At 42.1% G+C, this 23,046-nt stretch overlaps 1 protein-coding gene across 1 annotated transcript; it reads left to right on the plus strand.

The window, feature by feature from the left end:
- The first annotated feature begins 510 nt into the window (after window positions 1–510).
- upb1 (ureidopropionase, beta) lies at window positions 511–22,358 on the plus strand. The gene is made up of 10 exons (XM_034171285.1): window positions 511–706; window positions 4,359–4,530; window positions 4,618–4,705; window positions 4,789–4,883; window positions 6,913–7,071; window positions 7,152–7,321; window positions 17,784–17,865; window positions 17,959–18,001; window positions 20,435–20,589; window positions 22,173–22,358. Exons 1-10 carry the CDS (start codon window positions 603–605, stop codon window positions 22,254–22,256), a joined length of 1,152 nt encoding a protein of 383 aa, XP_034027176.1. The 5' UTR covers window positions 511–602; the 3' UTR covers window positions 22,257–22,358.
- Window positions 22,359–23,046: the final 688 nt, after the last annotated feature.

Genomic DNA, 23,046 nt, shown 5'->3' on the forward strand with positions numbered 1-23,046 from the left:
GGCCTGCTTTCCCGGCTGCTCGGGATCTGCCAGAGAGAAACTAACGGCGGCTAAGCTACCTTGGTCCGCACCGACTACAGGGGCCTGGCTAGCTGTAGAATTTTCCACGGTGCGGAGCCGAGTCTCCAATGCTACGAATAAGCTACACTTATTACAAGTACCATTACTGCTAAAGGAGGCCGAGGAATAACTAAACATTTCACACCCAGAGCAGAAAAGTGCGGGAGAGACAGGAGAAGCCGCCATGCTAAATCGGCTAAGAGCTAGTAGCTACGCTAAGCTAGCGGATTCCTAAAAACACGCAAAGTGAATAATGTGTAAATAATTTAGAGGTGATTCAGCAGAAGGAGTGCTTTAGTTAAGGCACGTAAAGATTACACTGGGAAACAAATTGTAATCTAGATAACTAGATCAATCTAACTGCGCAGATTAAACAGCTAACAGATACAGAAAAACACCGCTGTGCTCCGGAACAGGAAGTGATACAATACCGCAGTGAGAGCCAACCACCAGTCGAAGCAAGCAATGATTACACACACAGGGTGCAGCGCGCACAAACTGGTCTCTGCTGCTGCAGCTGCATCAATCTGAAGTCACTCAGAATGTCGAGCTGCGAGTTTGAATCGCTGGAGAAGATTCTGGAGGATCATCTCCCACAGGCCGAGCTGGCGGAGGTGAAGCGCCTTTTGTTCGGGAAGGAAACAAAGTGAGTCGAGTTAATGTGGATGAACAGAAGCTGAACATGATTAATTTTAGACTTCCTATTGTCTCTTCAGCACTTGTTTAGTTCTTCTCTTGCGGGTAAATGATTATTCTGCTGAGTGGACTTCGTCCAGTTTTGTTGCCGCCATCATACATGCAGAAACTTTAACCTCAAGAAACAGAAACGAGTGAAATCCGTTGGAGCGTTGTTGCACACTCGGTGCATGACTGTAATAAATGTTGGCACATAATGAGCTGATCACTATAAGCTTGGCGTCATGTCGATTCCCCAGTTGGCTGTGGTGATATCCTGTAAAGTGTGTTTGCTTCTTTTTTTTTTTTTGTATGTATTTTTAAGCATATTAGAAATCCAGTTGCCCACAGTGGAGGCACTCGGCTGATGCTAACATTTGGTGCAATGTCAACTAATGATAAGCTAGCACCAAGTCAATTATACAACATATAAAATAAAAACTGTAAAGTTAATCTAAAATAAGGAAACAGCACTGCAGTACAGTGACATTCCTCATCTCATCTCCAACCACTTATCCAGGATTGGCTCACTGATGCAACAAGTCCAGCAGGGGACCCCAAACTTCCCTTTCCCGGGACATTAACCATCACTGTCTGAGGGATATCGAGGCATTCCCAGGCCAGTGTGAAGATATAATCTCTCCACTTAGTCCTGGGTCTTCCCCGGGGTCTCCTCAGATGGGCATGCCTGAAACACCTCCCTAGGGAGACGTCCAGGGAGCATCCTTCCCAGATGCCCGAACCACTTCAGCTGGCTCTTTTCAACGTGAAGGAGCAGTGGCTCTACTTCGAGCTCCCCACGGATGACCGAACTTCTCACCCTATCTCTAAGGGAGACACCAGCCACCCTCCTGAGGAAGCCCATTTCGTATGTTTGTACCCGTGATCTAGTTCTTTTGGTCATGATGCAACCCTCAAGACCATAGGTGAGAGTAGGAACGAAGATTGACGAGTAGATTGAGAGCTTTGCCTTTTGGCTCAGCTCCCTTTTCATCGCAACAGTAGGGTAGAGCAAATGCAACACCATCCCTGCTGCGCCAACTCTCCGGCCAATCTTACATGCCATTGTCCCCTCACTCATGAACAGGACCCCGAGGTACTTGAACTCCTTCACTTGGGGTAAGACCTCATTCCCCACCCAGAGCAGGCAATCCATCGGTTTCCTGCTGAGAACCATGGCCTAAGATTTAGAGGTGCTGATCCTCATCCCAGCTGATTCACACTCGGCTGTGAACTGATCCAGTGAGTGTTGGAGGTCACAGACTGATGAAGCCAACAGGACCACATCATCTGCAAAAAGCAGTGATGAGACCCTGAGCCCACCAAACTGAAAACCCTCCTCCCCCCGACTACGCCTCCATATCCTGTCCATGAATTTCACAAACAGAACTGGTGACAAGGCGCAGCCCTGGCGGAGGCCAAGCCCCACTGGAAACGAGTCTGACTTACTGCCGAGCACCCAAACACGGCTCTCGCTTTGTGTATACAGAGATTGGATGGCCCTGAGAAGGGACCCTCTCACTCCATACTCCCACAGCACCTCCCACAGTATCTCCCGGGGTACCCAATCATACGCCTTCTCCAAGTCCACAAAACACATTTAGACTGGATGGGCATACTCCCAGGCCCCCTCCAGGATCTTTGTGAGAGTGAAGAACTGGTCCGTTGTTCCACGACCAGGACAGAACCTGCATTGTTCCTTTTCAATCTGAGGTCTGACTATCGGCGAACCCTCCTTTCCCAGCACCCTGGAAGTAAACTTTACCAGGGAGGCTGAGTAGTGTGATGTCCCTGTAATTGGCACACACTCTCTGGTCCCCTTTTTTAAATATGGGGACCACCACCCCAGTTTGCCACTCCCTAGGGACTGTCCGTGACCCAAACTCAGTGTTGAAGAGATGTCTCTTCCAAGACAGTCCCTCCACACCCAGAGCCTTCAGTATTTCTGGACGGTCTCTTCAACCCCTGGGGCTTTGCCGCTGCGGAGTTGTTTTACAACTTCAGTGACTCCCACCAGGCAAATTGATGATGAGCCCCCATCAGCTCCCAGCTCTGCCCCTACTATAGAGGGCACTCAGTCTGATGCGGGAGTTCCTCAAATTGTTGCTTTCAGCACCGGATTACCTCCTCAGTTGAGGTCAACAGAGTTCCATCCTTACTGTAGACAGCTTGGACTGTTCCCTCTTTTCCCCTTCTGAGGTGCCTCACGGTCCACCAGAAACACCTTGGTGCCGACCGAAGGTCCTTCTCCATGGTTACTCTGACCTCCTCTCACACCCACAGCTTTGCCTCCCCCACAGCAGAGGCTGCCACCCTTCGGGCCTGTGGGTACCTTGCAAATGCCTCCAGAGTCCTCCAAGATAACATATCACGGAAGGACTCCTTCTTCAGTTGGACAGCTTCACTGACCACCGGTGTCCACCACTGTGTTCGAGCGTTGCCGCTCCTTGAGGTATCTAAGACCGTCAGGCCACAGCTCCCTGCTGCAGCTTCAGCAATGGAAGCTTTGAACATTGCCCATTCTGGTTCAATGCCCCCAGCCTCCACATGGATGCCAGAAAACGTCAGCCAGAGGTGTGAGTTGAAGATCTGTCAGACATCTCCTCCAGATGTTCCCAGTTCACTCACACCATTCGTTTGGGCTTACCGGGTCTGTCCAAAGTCCTTCCCCAATCTCTAATCCAACTCACCACCAGATGGTGATCAGTTGACAGCTCTGCACCTCTTTACACCCGAATGTCCAGAACATGCGGCCTCAGATGAGATGATGTGATCACAAAATCGATCATCGATCTTCGGCCTAGGGTGCTCTGGTACACTTACGAGCATCCTTATGTTCGACATGGTGTTTGTTATGGACAGTCCTCCAGGCTGGGGCAAGTTTTCTTTCTCATTTTTTCATGGTGTTATTGTGAACCGTTCTTACTTTGGCCCCTCGCCTGAGACCAATTTGCCATGGGGGACCCTACCAGGAGCACGAAGGCTCCAGACAACACAGCTGTCAGGTTCATAGCGGCACACAAACATCTCCACCACGATAAGGTGACGGTTTCCGGAGAGGAACCAACACCAACACAGCACAATGACATTCTTTTCCCATTATAAACTACAACTAGATTACATGTAATTTCAAAGGACCTTGAATGTTTCTCTTTATATCCCAGTAAATGCTCAAAGGAAAGACTAATGATTCAACCGATTACAGCAAAAATTATTGCTGTGATTACAATTAAGTACATTTTATTTCTCGACTCATATTTGATAAATACTACAACTAAGGAAACTTACTAAAATAGGTGGCTTCTGCATGTTTTTTTTTTTGGGGGGGGGGGATATTATATCCTTTATTTAATTTAATAAATTTGGTAAAATACATTGTCTAAAATAAATTGCAAGTATTTTTATTTAAGGGAATTTTGACTAGCTCAGAGTGGATTTATCCACAGGGAGTTGCTTTAGTCACTCATATAATTTTATTTATTAATACACTGATGGGCATAAGATTTACATCTTCTCTGGTTGTGGTGCTGTCTTGGAAATTAGTTTTCTGGCTATATTTTTGATGATTTCGATCTTGACCTCCCCATCGTGTGCAGGATCCTGAAAACTCTTCTGTGTTTTAGGAGGTTGGAGGTCCCGCTGTCTGCTTTGGAATCTGCCTCAGAACGACGCTTTGAGCTGAAGGGTTATGAGATCGATGCTGCTCAGGAACAGCTGAGGTCGCCCAGGAAGGTCCGGGTGGGACTGATCCAGCACCATATTGTGCTGCCCACTGATGCCCCTATCCTGGAGCAGGTCAGATCCAGATCTTCCAGTCAGACTGTGTTGTCGCTGTTTTTTTTTAGATGTGCTAGTTATTCTCTATGTGTCACCCATCTACAGGTCACTGCCATGCACACCCGGATTGGCGAAATAGTTGAAGTTGCAGCCATGTGTGGCGTCAACATTGTTTGTTTCCAGGAGACTTGGAGTGAGTGATTTGACAAAGTGCATTGAGAAGGATTTTAAAGGGATGTAACTGATGTAAGCTTACTGTCTGGCTCTTCTCTGCAGCCATGCCTTTTGCATTCTGCACCCGTGAAAAACATCCATGGGCAGAATTTGCAGAGTCTGCTGAAGAAGGAAACACCACGCGGTTCTGCCAGGAGGTGAGGCTACAGAGAGCTGAACAAACACAGCACAGATCATAGGCGGCTCTGAAGGGGGGCTGGAGCCCCCTTCAAGAATTTCAGGAGCCCTGTTAGAAAATTGACATTTGCTTTGTAAAATCCAGTTTTCAGCCCCAGTTTCTCACCCGAACCATCTGATCACCTTGTAGTGCTGCACAAGGTATTGTTTTTACTTATTACAGGGATAAATGGAAAAGTAAAACAACAACAAAAAAACCCCCCAACAAAAAACATGGTAAATAGAGTTCAGCTTTGCCCAAAATGCCCTGAAACCAGCTCCAGTTCATAAAATGACAAGTTATGAGCAGCTTCTGTGGAGATATTTGTGTGTGTGTGTGTGTGTGTGTTTATATATATATATATATATATATATATATATATATATATATATATATATATATATATATATATATATATATATATATATATATATATATATATATATAACACACCACGGTCAGTGAGAATTCCATGTCTAACTGGCGTGCATTATTTTCGTATATACGCACACGTAGTTCGGCGAGTTAAATCACTGTAATAATCACTCCGCTCTGGTCGTCACCATAGCAACGGACCAAACAGTTGGCGCAGAACAGCTGTGTTTTGACAAGTGAATGACAGAAACGCGATAAAACATGGATTTTCCAAGTGAATTTTAATATTGTTGGCCAAAATAAAACGTTTGAGGAATGGAAAGAGGAGAGCAAACGAGAAGAACAGCAAAAGCAACGGCATAAAGATTTAACATCGGACGAACTTAACAAGATTGAAGAAGGGAAAGAAGAAGAGAATGGTTCTATCCTTGCGGGCGGCCGAGCACTCCGCATCAAAACAGCGAGTGTAGTTTCTGGACCTGTTTGACAGAGTTTGTCACAGCGTGACACAGCAGAGAGAGAGAGAGGAGGGGCGGTGTGAGCGGCCCGCTGCCGCGCGAGCCCACAGACTCGTGCGTCAGAGTCAAAACATAAAATAGTCCCAAATACTCGCACATTTTTATCAAGTTCTGTCAACTTAAATAAATATTTGTGTGTTAGCTCACTGTGTGGGACCGTGGTATAAGCGGATTAAACAACTCGAAGCCGTGCATTACACAGTTTGAATGCATGTTTCAGACTCCGCGTCGTGCATTCAAACCGTGTAATGCATGGCTTCGAGTTGTTTAATCCTTACATATATATATATATATATTTGAAATGGGTCAGATTGTGGTGAAAAGATGGAAAATTTATCAAGTTTAAAGGTTGAATGCACAGTCGCTTTTGAGATACATACACTATTCATATCATTAGTCTGGATACAGTTCTTAATTTTGACCCACGTGGGTTAAAATCATAAAACGGCACAGTGACAGACTTTCTGCAAAGACATTATTGATTATATTGGGGGAGGGGTTTCACCCATTCAGTGAAACGATGCTGTTTGAGTGCAGAACAGCCGTGCTACACTCCATATGCTAAGATAAGAAATGTGGCAGATCGTTAATTGTAACCGAAAGTGTCAAAAAAAGTAACATTGAAGCAGAATGATGGCAACAGACATGGATAATAACCATGAGCCACCAGAGATCCAGTTAGGAAGAACTGTAGACAAATTTCACATCAAGGTTTTGCTGGATATCTGCTGGACAGCTCAAAGATGGAACAGTGGGGAGACCAACATTTTATCATAGTGTTTATTAGTTTTTCCTCAGTTGTAAGTCAGAAATTCCAAGTTCCCAGTTTGTGCCAAATGCAGCATGAAACTCCAAAGTTTGCACCTACGATTAATCCTTTATTTTGCCTGCAAGATCTTGCAGGTGAAACTCATTATATTTGCTGTGGAACCCCCCCCCCCCCCCCCGAAAATAAATTTTCAACACAAATTAAATTTTATGTTGGTTTTTTGTGTCTTGTGTGCCGTATGAAGGTCCTCTAAACCCAGCGTGTGGTTCTACAGTCAAATCCAATTGCTTTGTGCCGAGTCCTGTCGTCTGTGGTGGTGCTAAAGGCTGTTGTCTCTCTTCCATTAGCTGGCCAAGAAGTACAACATGGTGATTATTTCCCCAATTCTGGAGCGGGAAGAGCTGCACGGAACACTGTGGAACACAGCCATGGTGATCTCCAACTCTGGAAAGGTGCTTGGAAAGTCCAGGAAGAACCACATTCCCAGGATAGGAGACTTCAACGAGGTGAGTGTGTGACGTGGAGCCCAGTCAAGTCTTTGGATTGACACTGAGGTCTGTGCCTTTTCTTCCTCTTATACTCTCAGTCTACGTATTACATGGAGGGTAACACTGGACACACAGTGTTCCACACACAGTTTGGGAAGATTGCGGTGAATATCTGCTACGGGCGCCATCACCCTCTCAACTGGTTCATGTTCAGTGTTAATGGAGCTGAAATCATCTTCAACCCCTCGGCCACCACTGGATCCCTCAGGTAGGAGACTCACTCAGTCAGTAATTATTATCCACTGTAACTTAAAATGCAACGTAGGGAGGAGACCCATTGGTGCCAAAGTATGGCTGTTTAACCCTCTGGAGTCCAGGGTATAATTGGTCATTTTTGACTACTTTTGGTTTTACCTTTATAATTTACCTTTAAAAAGTGTTTACCTGGCCTTGTTTGGTGTCATTTTTTTCAGCACATCACCTGTGTGACTTTACAATTTCTCATTCATTTTGACCTACTGTATTAACACAGTGAACCTAAAATCACACAAAAACTTAAAATCCAAGTAGGAAAAGTTTTTTTTTTTTTTTTTTTTGACTGTGAAAACCACAAACTTGTTTAACAAACCATTTTCATAACAAAATGTAAATATAAATTGTAAATTTCAAAAACACAAGTACAATGTAGTGCAGGACATGCTAAACTATTTCAGCCAGTCAACAAAAAAAATTCCTGTCCAACACAGAGGGGTACGTCGCACTTCCACGGTGTGTCACTCCTCTTGTTGTCCACCTGAAGGCATCGTTGGCACCTCCGTCTGCCTTTTGTGGCCTTTTGGCGAGGATCTGTGCCTGTCACAATTAGCACAGGAACATGGTTTTGGCTCCTGTTCTGTGGGACACCTGTTTTGTCTGTGCCACACAGTTGACACACCAGCTCCACCATAAAGTCCTTGTGTGTCATAGGCTGCACTTGCTTGACGCTGCTGATCTCATGGTGCTAGATGAATGCATTTGTGGTTGCAATGTCAAGAAAGTGCAGCAACACTGTCCTGTACCAGCGTGCAGTTTTCCGATGGGTGTAGTAGTACTGGATGAGCTCAACAGATAGGTTGACTCCATCAATGTTTTTATTATAAGCCAACAGTGGGGTAGGACAGGGAATGCCTTTCACCGTCCAGCATCCATCCTTCCCTTCCTTCACCCTTCTCTGCACTGTCTCACCCGAAAATGCATGATGGATGGTGGAGCACACAGACACCTCCCATGTGTCCATCCACTTTACAAACACCAGAGGCCCCTCTCTTATCCATCTTATAGATCCTCTTTCAGATTTTTTTTTTTTGTGAGAGCATTTTCCCTCCCTCTGGGGCATCCTCGTCTGTTCTCCCTGTATGTGCTACATGCCCTAAACTTCATGTTAGCCAGCTCCATGAACAGTTTGGCACTCTTGTAAAAATTGTCCATGTAAATGTGGTACCCAGTACCAAGCGAGGATGACTGGATCAGGTTCATGACCACATCGTACGACAGTCCGTGCTCACTTGTGGCCACAGTCTAGCCAGTGTAAATGGTGAACCTGAGTGTGTAGCCATTACTTGAAACAGCCAGCACAAAAAGCTTCAGGCCCCATTTTGTTTTCTTGTTCTTCAAATATTGATTCATTCCAGTTTTTGCCGCCATCGCACCATCCTTTCCACTGCCAGCTCCCTCCTCAGGTGGTAATAAGCCTGGCAGGCACTGAGGATGTCATCATAAAGGGCCAGACTTGAAACAGTTTGGCATGACCTGCTGTTCCCTTTTTTCTGTCATTTTCTACATCATCATCTGGATCACTTAGGTGGATGTTCCAGAATATCAATCTAAATCTGTCTCTGGACATTACTTTCAGTGGAAAAGGCACAGACAAAATATTATTTTGTTTCCAGTAGTCCTGGAGACTTGGCAGTGACACCAAAGACATGTATATCAGAAGTCCAAAGAATTTGTACAGATCTTCCATTTCAATGTCTGTCCAGTTGTATTTTTTCCCTGCCCTTCCCATGCCTTGTTTTTCTGCAGCAATTTTATCGGTGTTGGTGCAAATTGTTCTAATTGTGTCAGTTGCAAAAAACAAAAGAAAACGGTGTTTTGGACTTTGGGTGGAAAGTGTATTAACCTGGACTCCTGGTGTTCTCTGAGGTTGAAATCTGCTTACTGCTGGACCAGTGTCTGCATCCTCCTCCATGTTGCAGCAGTCAACGCTGGGGCGTGTCTCTGCTGCGCATCCAAGCGGAGATCTGGATTTGGAAACAGAAGTGCGTGCTCCGACCCTCTGTTCAGATCTCCGTGCGCACATTGGTGGATCCACCTGCTTTGGTTGCTCCTCCAGAACAAAAGAGGGATAATCTCTTTCAGCACTAGAATTCTCACTGTCTGTTTCAGACGCTGAAGACGCGCTGCACGCTCCGTCTTCCTCCATTTAAAAAAATAACTGAAGCGCTTGCTTCACATTAATAAAACGCCTCATTTTTACAAAAAAATCCTAAACAACAACAAAACACTAACCACACATGCTTCCCACCAGTAATAAAGAGAAAGCGGCCACACAGTCAGACCCATGTGAGGTGGGTGAGCTGTGATCAAACACATGTGGGGTTAGTGAACACATGTGGGGTTAGTGATTCCTGAATTGGTGGAAAATTCACAAGCTAGCCAACCATTGAGGAAGAAGGAGTCATATTTCTTCGCACTGCTGTCGCTGCTGCAGTAGAGAAGGAAATTATCCTTTTAGCTGTGTGTGTACATAAACACGGAGTGTAAAATGACAATAATATTCATGAAAATGCATGGCGTAAAAAATACTCATAAGTGAAGTTATACTAGGCCTATTAACAAATTTAAAAAGTGCTATAAAAGGTTGAAGTCTCCACGTTCAACAAACATTTAAAGGGAGCCTCAGAGTGCAGCAGATTGTTACGTCTGCTTAATTAGGTCATGTGACTTTTTATGCGAGGGCACGTCATCGACTCCAGAGGGTTAAAATCTGTGTGCCATATATATAGTAAGTCCCATATAGGCCCCTGAGGCCTTTGATGCCCTGAGATGAGAATCAAAACTTTATCAGTACCGCGTCTGATTCAGTGTGGGGAAATGTAGATCAACATACATTTTCATTGTTGATGCAGACATTCTTGTTGTTGTTGCTAGATGGAGAGGTTTGTACGGTGGCCCTGAAGTGCAAAACACAACAGCAAATCGCACAGCACAACAGCAAATCGCACAACACAACAGCAAAAGAGAAACGACAACAACATTAACCAAAACGGAAAAGGTAGGTACCTTCGGGCTAAATTACAACTGAATCCACAAGGGACGGCTTTGAGAACACGCAGGAGGTTTACAAGACGTACCTATGGTCCAAACTACATATGGCATGTAGATGGGTATGATAAACTGAAACCATTTATGGTTTCATTTGTTTCAATAACCTCATGACCACATCATGTTTAACATGAATCCTGTGTTTTTGTTGGAGAGCTTGCCACATAGCCCGATAACCAAAGAGTTGCCTTGATCCTTCCAGCTCAATCAGAATTGCACGCCTCACCTCCGGGAGTGGGGAATAATTTAGTCTTCTGTTCAGCCCTGCTTCTTTTAAACGTGTCTTCAGCGTACGAAGACTAATGTTTATGCTATGAATTGTCGACAGCATATCCAATATGACGTCATATTCATGTCCTGCATCAAAATATTCTTTAATAAGAGCACATACGTTTTCACTAGCGGCGCTCATATTTTAAAAACATGTAAACCTTCAGGTTCAAAGGACAGGACGGACCACCGTCCAATCAGCAACGATTTGTGTCGTTGATTGGATGGTGGTCTGTCCAGTCAGCCTGAAGGTACCTAGCTTTTCCGTTTTGGTTAATGTTGTTGTCGTTTCTCTTTTGCTGTTGTGCTGTGCGATTTGCTGTTGTGCTGTGCGATTTGCTGTTGTGTTGGGCGAGTTGCCGTTGTGTTGGGCGAGTTGCCGTTGTGCTGGGCGATTTGCCGTTGTGCTGGGCGATTTGCCGTTGTGCTGGGCGAGTTGCCGTTGTGTTGGGCGAGTTGCCGTTGTGTTTTGCACTTCAGGGCCACTGTAATTTGGCTTCATGACATCACATGAGTTTTTGCAACACTGAACTGTCAGGAAAAACACGGCGGCACTGATGAAATTAATTGATAACTGATAATGATTCCAATGCATTGAAAAAATGTGGGACTGGTTCCCAGTTCCCGTCCCTATTGGTGCTGGTGCTTTTTTTCTCTGGATTCTGTCATGAGAAGTGGGTCACCAGTCCTTAAACAGTTTTGTTGGTATAGGATCAAATCAAATCAATTTTATTTATATAGCGCCAAATCACAACAAACAGTTGCCCCAAGGCGCTTTATATTGTAAGGCAAGGCCATACAATAATTACGTAAAAACCCCAACGGTCAAAACGACCCCCTGTGAGCAAGCACTTGGTGACAGTGGGAAGGAAAAACTCCCTTTTAACAGGAAGAAACCTCCAGCAGAACCAGGCTCAGGGAGGGGCAGTCTTCTGCTGGGACTGGTTGGGGCTGAGGGAGAGAACCAGGAAAAAGACATGCTGTGGAGGGGAGCAGAGATCAATCACTAATGATTAAATGCAGAGTGGTGCATACAGAGCAAAAAGAGAAAGAAACACTCAGTGCATCATGGGAACCCCCCAGCAGTCTAAGTCTATAGCAGCATAACTAAGGGATGGTTCAGGGTCACCTGATCCAGCCCTAACTATAAGCTTTATCAAAAAGGAAAGTTTTAAGCCTAATCTTAAAAGTAGAGAGGGTGCCTGTCTCCCTGATCTGAATTGGGAGCTGGTTCCACAGGAGAGGAGCCTGAAAGCTGAAGGCTCTGCCTCCCATTCTACTCTTACAAACCCTAGGAACTACAAGTAAGCCTGCAGTCTGAGAGCGAAGCGCTCTATTGGGGTGATATGGTACTATGAGGTCCCTAAGATAAGATGGGACCTGATTATTCAAAACCTTATAAGAAGAAGAATTTTAAATTCTATTCTAGAATTAACAGGAAGCCAATGAAGAGAGGCCAATATGGGTGAGATATGCTCTCTCCTTCTAGTCCCCGTTAGTACTCTAGCTGCAGCATTTTGAATTAACTGAAGGCTTTTTAGGGAACTTTTAGGACAACCTGATAATAATGAATTACAATAGTCCAGCCTAGAGGAAATAAATGCATGAATTAGTTTTTCAGCATCACTCTGAGACAAGACCTTTCTAATTTTAGAGATATTGCGTAAATGCAAAAAAGCAGTCCTACATATTTGTTTAATATGCGCTTTGAATGACATATCCTGATCAAAAATGACTCCAAGATTTCTCACAGTATTACTAGAGGTCAGGGTAATGCCATCCAGAGTAAGGATCTGGTTAGACACCATGTTTCTAAGATTTGTGGGGCCAAGTACAATAACTTCAGTTTTATCTGAGTTTAAAAGCAGGAAATTAGAGGTCATCCATGTCTTTGTCTGTAAGACAATCCTGCAGTTTAGCTAATTGGTGTGTGTCCTCTGGCTTCATGGATAGATAAAGCTGGGTATCATCTGCGTAACAATGAAAATTTAAGCAATGCCGTCTAATAATACTGCCTAAGGGAAGCATGTATAAAGTGAATAAAATTGGTCCTAGCACAGAACCTTGTGGAACTCCATAATTAACCTTAGTCTGTGAAGAAGATTCCCCATTTACATGAACAAATTGTAATCTATTAGATAAATGTGATTCAAACCACCGCAGCGCAGTGCCGTTAATACCTACGGCATGCTCTAATCTCTGTAATAAAATTTTGTGGTCAACAGTATCAAAAGCAGCACTGAGGTCTAACAGAACAAGTACAGAGATGAGTCCACTGTCTGAGGCCATAAGATCATTTGTAACCTTCACTAATGCTGTTTCTGTACTATGATGAATTCTAAACCCTGACTGAAACTCTTCAAATAGACCATTCCTCTGCAGGTGATCAGTTAGCTGTTTTACAACTACCCTTTCAAGAATTTTTGAGAGAAAAGGAAGGTTGGAGATTGGCCTATAATTAGCTAAGATAGCTGGGTCAAGTGATGGCTTTTTAAGTAATGGTTTAATTACTGCCACCTTAAAAGCCTGTGGTACATAGCCAACTAATAAAGCTAGATTGATCATATTTAAGACCGAAGCATTAATTAATGGTAGGGCTTCCTTGAGCAGCCTGGTAGGAATGGGGTCTAATAGACATGTTGATGGTTTGGAGGAAGTAACTAATGAAAATAACTCAGAACAATCGGAGAGAAAGAGTCTAACCAAATACCGGCATCACTGAAAGCAGGCAAAGAGAAAGATATGTCTTTGGGATGGTTATGAGTAATTTTTTCTCTAATAGTTAAAATTTTATTAGCAAAGAAAGTCATGAAATCATTACTAGTTAAAATTAAAGGAATACTCGGCTCAATAGAGCTCTGACTCTTTGTCAGCCTGGCTACAGTGCTGAAAAAAAACCTGGGGTGGTTCTTATTTTCTTCAATTAGTGATGAGTAGTAAGATGTCCTAGCTTTACGGAGGGCTTTTTTTTATAGAGCAACAGACTCTTTTTCCAGGCTAAGTGAAGATCTTCTAAATTAGTGAGACGCCATTTCCTCTCCAACTTACGGGTTATCTGCTTTAAGCTGTGAGTTTGTGAGTTATACCACGGAGTCAGGCACTTCTGATTTAAGGTTCTCTTTTTCAGAGGAGCTACAGCATCCAAAGTTGTCCTCAAAGAGGATATAAAACTATTGACGAGATAATCTATCTCACTCACAGAGTTTAGGTAGCTACTCTGCCCTGTGTTGGTATATGGCATTGGAGAACATAAAGAAGGAATCATATCCTTAAACCTAGTTACAGCGCTTTCTGAAAGACTTCTACCGTAATGAAACTTATTCCCCACTGCTGGGTAGTCCATTAAAGTAAATGTAAATGTTATTAAGAAATGATCAGACAGAAGGGAGTTTTCAGGGAATACTGTTAAGTCTTCAATTTCCATACCATAACTCAGAACAAGATCTAAGGCATGATTAAAGTGGTGGGTGGACTCATTTACATTTTGAGTAAAGCCAATCGAGTCTAATAATAGATTAAATGCAGTGTTGAGGCTGTCATTCTCAGCATCTGTGTGGATGTTAAAATCGCCCACTATAATTATCTTATCTGAGCTAAGCACTAAGTCAGACAAAAGGTCCGAAAATTCACAGAGAAACTCGCAGTAACGACCAGGTGGACGATCGATAATAACAAATAAAACTGGTTTTTGGGATTTCCAATTTGGATGGACAAGACTAAGAGTCAAGCTTTCAAATGAATTAAAGCTCTGTCTGGGTTTTTGATTAATTAATAAGCTGGAATGGAAGATTGCTGCTAATCCTCCGCCTCAGCCCGTGCTACGAGCATTCTGGCAGTTAGTGTGACTCGGGGGTGTTGACATATTCATCCTGCTGTAACCAGGTTTCTGTAAGGCAGAATAAATCAATATGTTGATCAATTATTATATCATTTACTAACAGGGACTTAGAAGAGAGAGATCTAATGTTTAATAGACCACATTTAACTGTTTTAGTCTGTGGTGCAGTTGAAGGTGCTATATTATTTTTTCTTTTTGAATTTTTATGCTTATATAGATTTTTGCTGGTTGTTGGTGGTCTGGGAGCAGGCACCGTCTCTACGGGGATGGGGTAATGAGGGGATGGCAGGGGGAGAGAAGCTGAAGAGAGGTGTGTAAGACTACAACTCTGCTTCCTGGTCCCAACCCTGGATAGTCACGGTTTGGAGAATTTAATAAAATTGGTCAGATTTCTAGAAATGAGAGCTGCTCCATCCAAAGTGGGATGGATGCCGTCTCTCCTAACAAGATCAGGTTTTCCCCAGAAGCTTTGCCAATTATCTATGAAGCCCACCTCATTTTTTTTTTAAGCAAGTTGTGCTTTTTGTACATGTTATGAGTTTTGTCAGCACGCCTAGTGATATACAATCAAATTCTGTAAATCTAGGTAACACCTCAGTAATGGCGCCCACCTCAATAGCAGGGTGTAGTGGCTGGATTAAGATATGTTTAACCTAATGTCGTCTATTTTCTTCTCAAAGTAATCCAAGAAATCTTGTGCTGTAAAAGGAGAGCAACTTACAGGTGGTTGCCCATGATTAGTGGTGGGCACAGTTCTGCTAATCCGCAAACCACTAATTATCGAAGCTAATGTTTTCATTATCAGATTAGCTTTTCAGATAATTTTGAAAACCATCTGCGGACTAATTATCTTCCGATAAATTTTGGTCCGATAATTTTTAGACCACTAACATATTTTTGCAGGTGTGGTGAACAAAGCTTAACAGTTACAAACAATTATGAAGTCTGATATCAAAGATCTGAGTACCTACCTGTTAAATGTTTTGTAGTAGATGTACCATTCTATCCTCTGCAAACAGAGGAGAGCTAGTTCTAGGAGAAATGGCTCTATTCTCTGCACTCAAAGGAGAACTGGTCACAGAAAAGAAAAAAGGGCATTTCTTTTTACCCCATACTGATATGCCGGCAATATCACCCAGGTCATCCAGAGGCATACAGTTTTAACTAATTTCGGACAAGTTATTTAAATTAATGTAACGTCTGAAGTTTTATAAAGTGAAAATATCAGATATATCTTTTAGTTTTAAAGTAATGCACTAATTCTGAAGGTTTTAGTGTGGACATGCTGTGTCCAGTGTATTATGGGTAATCTCACTACATTCACGACAGGAGAAATGCATTTGAAATGCTTTGATCAGGCTCCACACGGACAGTAGCATTAAACCCTTTGTATATTGTGCCTAAAACTCTCTTGAATATATTCTCTGGTTTTATAGACGTTGTTATTGTGTTTGTTTTATGTAAAAATGCCAGAAGAAGCTCATGTTGATTCTGCATTATTTTCAATTGGAATCATTGTGAGCTGCAACGCTTCCAGCTCTTTATCGTCCTGCTTATGTCAAACACTGTCTGTCATCTTTGTTCCAGAGTAATATATATATGATGTCTGAAATTCAGTTTACGTTTATTAAATTTCACGCAGCTTAAATGCAACAGACACAAATTATTTATTTGGAATATTTGTTTTGGCAAGTTTTCACAGTCTCTACTGCCATCTGCTGGCCAGTAATGTTCATGGCAGTATTTGCCCTAAGTATTGAGATATCCCATAATCCTTTGCGCGCCAGAGAGTATTTGTTTTGGCAAGTTTTCACAGTCTCTACTGCCATCTGCTGGCCAGTAGTGTTCATGGCAGTATTTGCCCTAAGTATTGAGATATCCCATAATCCTTTGCGCGCCAGAGAGTTCTTGCAAACTTTTGCTGCAGCTGATGAAAAGAAATAAATATGTACATTTTGATTGTATAATGTTCATTTACAATTGTCATCGTGTTTTCTCTCTGTTTTTTTTTTCTCTCGGTTTGTGGTTGCCTTTGATGCTACCAGAAGCAATTGTAGTGCTAAAACTCAAAATCAGCTTGTTAGTAGTTGCAAGTGTACCGGAGACAATACTGAAAGTTATGGGTTAGCTGTAGCTTCCGATAATTTTTTGGGTGGTTTATCGGTTTAGCTTCATAAAAGGTAACTTTTCAGTTAGCTGATTAGCTGTTATCAAAGCTAACTTTTTGGTTAGCTGTGCACACCTCTGTCCATGATAAGTTGCCACCATGTCGAACAAGAACTTTAATGTATATTTTGTGTCTTTATTTTATCTTAAACAAACGTTCCCCAATCACTATCATATTTGAAAGTGAGGTGCAGACTGACAGTCAATATCGCCTGACAAAGTTTGATCTGGATCTGATGTGGATTATGGATTCTGTGGACATTTGAATTTAATGTTGAAAAGCCCATTTGGTGTACATTTTGCATTATATCTTATTCAAAAGTGCCTCAACCACTCTCATTTGTGATTAATGAACAGACTAAGTTTGATCTGCATCTGGGGCCTCATGTACAAAGTACGCATACACACAAAAACATGGTGTCTGTCTCCATGCTAACATTCAGATGTATCAAAAGTGAAATGACCATGGAAATGTGCGGTGCATCATGCAAAAATCCTGGCTGGCATACACACGTTTCTACCGTGATCATTCCAGACAGAGAGGGGAATCCCCAGGTCCCAGGGGCTACTTAAATATATTTGCATATTTGAAAAGGGCCGTGGATGTGGCACGTGTTCATGTATGCTCAATTCCATGTTCAGTGGGATGTACAAATGGAATGTGCTTGGATCCATGCGTACGCACACTTGACACATCTGAATTTTTTTGTGCTTGCGCCAGTTTCTGGGTTTTGGAACCCCTGACATTGGAGGGAATGTGAGGCATTATTGTAAAGTGCTTTGAGCGTCTGATACAGATGGAAAAGTGCTATGTAAATGCAGTCCAGTCACCATTTGGCATATGCCATGTTTCAGTGGGAAATCCACGCAAGTCTTTGTACATGAGGCCCCTGATCTGTATTGCGGATTTAGCGGATTTTTGATTTTAACATCGAAAAGCCCTTTTGATCTATATTTTGTATTATATTTTAGCTTATGAACACCCACTTCTAGAAGGGCTTCTAGCAGAAAGTGGAAACTAGTGTTGGTGGAGCTTTGCGCTCTATGAGTGCGGTGCTCTAGTTTTTTTTTTTTTCTTCTTCTTCTCTCGCAGCGAACCCATGTGGTCGATTGAGGCGAGAAATGCAGCCATAGCAAACCACTGTTTCACCTGCGCCATCAATAGAGTCGGAACCGTAAGTCTGCATTCAGCTGAGAAAACTTATTAACACTGATGATGATGATGATGATGACGTGTTGTGATGAATGTATTTGTGCTCTCTACTCAGGAGCATTTTACAAATGAGTTCACATCTGGCGATGGTAAGAAAGGTAAGATTTTCTTCAGCTTATTTGCCTCTCACATGCCTGGAAGGTCCTCACCATGTCATTTAGGTCCTTCAGACTTTTTTTTTTTTAATTAAAATGGTGCTGGGAAGCATTATCATGGCTAAAACCCTTCAGCTCTAACCTGGGCCCTCTTGACCCCCCCCCCCCCCCCTCACCATTTTAGGCATACAAAACACATACAATAAAGTTAAAACAGCACATAAAAACAAAACATGTCACACAGCACCACTAGGTATTAAAAGCCAACTTAATTTTTTTTTTTTTTGGGGGGGGGTTACTTAAATTTAAATAGTTTTGGCACTACCCATTACTTACTTTGAAATCCGAGACACGTTTTCGGTCTATTGACTCTGTACCACATCCGGAGACTCTGTGAGGTTTTAGCAACATCTGCAACTGATCTGATGCAGAAGCAAAACGGAAGTGACGTTCTGTGACCAAATATTATTTTATTTTTATATTTTTTATTTTTTTTGCCAAGACCGAATCTGTTTTTCCCCAAAGCTATTTTAGATTACATCATGTGACCTTTGGTTCAAGGGTTCTTAAGGTGGATGAGACAGACACTGATCTGACACGGAAACAAACCTAAAGTGACGTCGCCGCAGCCGGGGCCTCATGGCAGATGAAACAGATAGCCCAGTTGGATTTATTTATTTATTTTTGTACATCACCCAAATGTTTCACTCAGCCTTCGGCCTCACTTCTTAAAATATCTGAACAACAACAACAAAAAAAGTTGTGTGTCTGTTGCCTTAAGTGGAAATTTGCTGTTTGTATCCAGGCAGGTTTCAAACTAACTTTGATTCACTTCACCCACAAAAATAACCTAAATATATTACAATTCATTTTGTACATTGTCTCAATTAGGTCTCTGCATGTTTTGGATTTTATATCCCGTTATACAGCTTCATGAAGAAGTGGAGCAGAGGAGGATTTTCTTAAAAAGAAGACCTGAAAGTTCACCTACAATTTGCCAGAAGGTACATCTGAGATGCAAGCCTAGATTTGATGTTTTAGTGAAAGAAGACCCTCCTCTATACCACTTCATCATGAAGCTGTATAACTGGAGATACAAAACGCAGAATTTGCACTGTGCAATTTCTCCAATCACAGCCACAGAAGCCTAAAACGTCTTCTGGGTTGTCTTTGTGTCTTGGTGGCTTTCCTCACTCTTTTCCTTCTTGCACAGTCACTCAGTTTTTGAGAACTGTTCACTCCACACAGATTTACCACAGAGTGTCATACTGTTTGTATTTCTTTATAACTGATGTAAAGTTCAAGACATATTCAGTGACTTGGAAATGTTCATGTATCCATCTCCTGACTTGTCTGAAGAAAACTGACAATTAAACTGATTATTTACAGGTATTATACCAAAGGGGCTGATTACTTATGCAACCCATCATCTTGGCTTTTATATTTTTAATTACTTTCTATCAAATTGTAGAGATTTGTTTTCAGTTTGAGTCTAAGGAAGATAATTTTAGAAATTTTTATACTGAGAAGCCTGATTTACTTTTTGTATTTGAAACGCCATAAACAAATTAAAATGCGTGAAATACCAAGGGGCTGAATACTTTTGCAAGCCACTGTAACTAGGAGTCTGTGGTTCAGATGATGTGTTCAAATTCAGAACTACTAAGGTGGATTAGAACTTTTTTGTGGAACACAGCACCAACTACTGTACAGGATGGACCTAGCAGTCAATATGTGTCACAGATCTTAAAATGGCTCTTTTCAACCAGACATATGGTGCCGTGACATGTCAGTCATCCGGGTGGCACCTGGAGTGTCTCATCAGATTTCAGGGAAGTCCCGTGCAAGTCAGCTACACCCATGCCAGGAAGTGCTCAACATTTGACATTTCCTGTTTCACTGTGGACTCAAAAGGACCTAATTACATGGTGAGGACTCTTTTCCAGGCGTGTAAGATGCAAATTAAGGAAATGCTTATAATGGCGGTGATTAAGAGGGCAGCAGTTGGGGGGTCTGGGGGTCGAAGCCCCCCAGAAGGTCTTTGCCATGATTATGCTCTCAGCATATTTATTGAAAATAAAATGTGACGGACCTAAATGAGATGATGAGGACTCTTTTTCCAGGCATGTGAGAATGCAAATAAAGAAAATGCTTCAAGTTGCAGGGGGTTAAGAGGGCTGTAGCTGGGGGTCAGGGGGCGAAGCTCCTGCGAAGATAAAGATTTTTAGTCATGCTAATGCTCTCCAGAAGCATTTACTGAAAAAAGTCTGAAGGACCTAAATGACATGGTGAGATGCTGAAGAGCTTCGCACATTCATGTCCGTGTCATATGCATATAAATAATCACATTTCTTCAGTTTATTCTTTAGTGGTGTTGTTTTGATGCTGTGCAGTCATTTTGGGGGAGAATAATTTAATCTCTTTTTTTGTGTGCAGCTCATTACGACTTTGGACACTTCTATGGATCCAGCTACGTGGCGGCTCCTGATGGCAGCAGAACTCCTGGACTCTCCAGAACCCGAGACGGGTTGTTGGTGGTAGAACTGGATCTCAACCTGAACCGACAAATCAGTGACAAGTGGAGTTTTAAGGTGAAAGTCTTCCTGAGCATTCTGTTGCTTTTGTTTCTAACAGTGATGTCACAGCTTTGTTTTCATTCAGAAACTGACAAAAATAATAATAAAACCCCCTCTTAAGAACCATAAGAATAATTACAGAAAAGATGACAGAGAATACATTAAATAACTCAAAGTGGTATTTTCAAAATAAATGTTGTGAAATAAGTATAAATTTTGAAAATTAAACTGCCATTTTATCAACCAATAACATTTTAATGTTAAATTAACTAATGTAGCTTATGAAGGTTTTTTTTTTTTTTTTTTACTGCCATCTTTACTTTCACACTTTCTTGAGTTAATTTTGAATTACTGAAATGCAACGGCGGCTCCAGGATTTTAGAATGGGTGGCACCCCTACCACGTGCTGTGTAGCAATGATGACTGAGATTTAAAAATATATATAAATAAATGCGTGTATAAAATATTAAATTCATAATCATGAGGTTATGGATTATGGTTGTTGGCAGGACTGCAGCCAAATAACTAATTTGCATAAAATACTGTGAATTGCAACTTGAGATTTCTCAAGAGGCAGATCTTGAAAATTAACACTAAAAAAAAAAAGTTTTGCAGTAAATTGGCAATTTCCAAAAGAACATTGGGAATGAATAGATCCAGCATTCAGTGTGTTAGATGTGTAAAAAAAATAATAATTAAAATGTTAAACATGTAAATGTATTAAGGCTTTTTTTCATGCTTACCCCTTCTGGATAATAGTTGCCAAATGAAATAAAATTGCAACTTAGTTTTGTCTTTCCATTTGTAATGTGTAATTCAACATTGAATTTGATTTGATAGTGTTTATTGAAAACTGTCATTCATTTTCCTTGGATTTGGTAAACACACAGGCATGACCCCTCTGTAAGAAAGAGAAATAAACTGTCTGTACCTCTACTTTTTAACATGATAATTTAAAAATGCACACTGTCATCTTACACATCTCAAAATTTAAAAAAATTGTTGAAATCTGGGCTTACACTCCTGGACAGGGTGAGAACGTTGACTATCCAGGAGGGACTCAGAGTAGAGCTGCTGCTTCTTCCCATCAAAAGGACTCAGCTGAGGTGGTTCGGGCATCTGGTGAGCATGCTCTGGTCTTCTCCTTCAGGAGGTATTCCAGGCATGTCCAACTGGGAGGAGACCCCCAGAGAAGAACCAGGACATGCTGGACAGATTTGTATTTCCCAGCTGGCTTGGGAATGCCTCAGGATCCCACAGGAAGAATTAGTGGACTTGGTTAAGGACAGAAAAGTGTGGGATGAGCTGCTTGGTTTGTTGCCACCACAACCCAGACCTGGATAGGCAACAGAAAAATTAATGAATAAATAAAATCCAAAACTGCAACTTGTTTTTTGTGGGTTTCAGTAAGATATATCCATCTGCCACCTGCTGAACACTGCCACCTGGTGGATATGTCTGGGCTTGTTGTGAGGGAATATACATGCTGGATTTGGTTAAGTTACAAGCAGCATAAAATGTGCTTGGTTTTTTGTTGCTCTGGTGGCTTGTGAGGTAAAATAAATCATTGCTGAAGTGTTTTCTGCTTTTCTTTGCAGATGACTGGGAGGTATGCTGAATATGCAGAGGAACTTACCAAGGCTTTCAGACACGACTTCAAGCCAAATATAGTGAAGGAGTAATATTTTAACAATGCAGTATTTTGCATTTCCTGCAGCTCATTTCACTATAAAATGCACCAGACTGCACCAAAAAACATGTAAGCAACATGTATCACAAATACAGGGATTAAACCTACTGTGTGTGTGGATTTGATGTCATGGACAAAAATAAGGAGAAAATGGTTCAAATGGGATGACGTTGATGCACTAGTGAAGTTTAGCGGTCCCCTACTGGAACCGTTGCCCCTGTGAGCCAATCCCACATAAGTGGCTAAAGATGACTGAGTGGATAAAAATCAGATCAGGTGTACTTGTACTTTAACCTCAGTCTGGAAATTGCTTCTTTGTTAAAGAAAACCACATCATTACAGATGTGCTGGGAGAAATCAAACAGTTAAAACATCACAACTCAGAACAAGAACAAAAATTTTCTATCTGGAAAATCGGATGTCTGACTTGGAGCAGTATTCACAAATGAACAATGTCATCATCTCCGGACTAAAATTAAACCAAGGAACTTTTCACAAGCCGTAACGGGAGTTAGTTCTGAGGGCAGTGGACACGAGGAAACCACGGAGGAACAGGTGACTGCATTCCTTCATAGTAAACATATTGACATTAATAAAGAAAATATCGAAGCATGTCACACTCTGCCGACTCGGGATAAGACGTCCACTCCAGTCATCATCATCCGCTTTGCAAACAGAAGGCATAAAATTTAATTACTTAAGCAGGGAAGGAAGCTGAAAGGCACAAACATTTACATAAATGAGCATCTTACCAAGAGTAACGCAGATATCACCAGGAAAGC

Source organism: Thalassophryne amazonica, chromosome 5 (assembly GCF_902500255.1).
Source record: "Thalassophryne amazonica chromosome 5, fThaAma1.1, whole genome shotgun sequence".
NCBI classification, from domain to species: Eukaryota; Metazoa; Chordata; class Actinopteri; order Batrachoidiformes; family Batrachoididae; genus Thalassophryne; species Thalassophryne amazonica.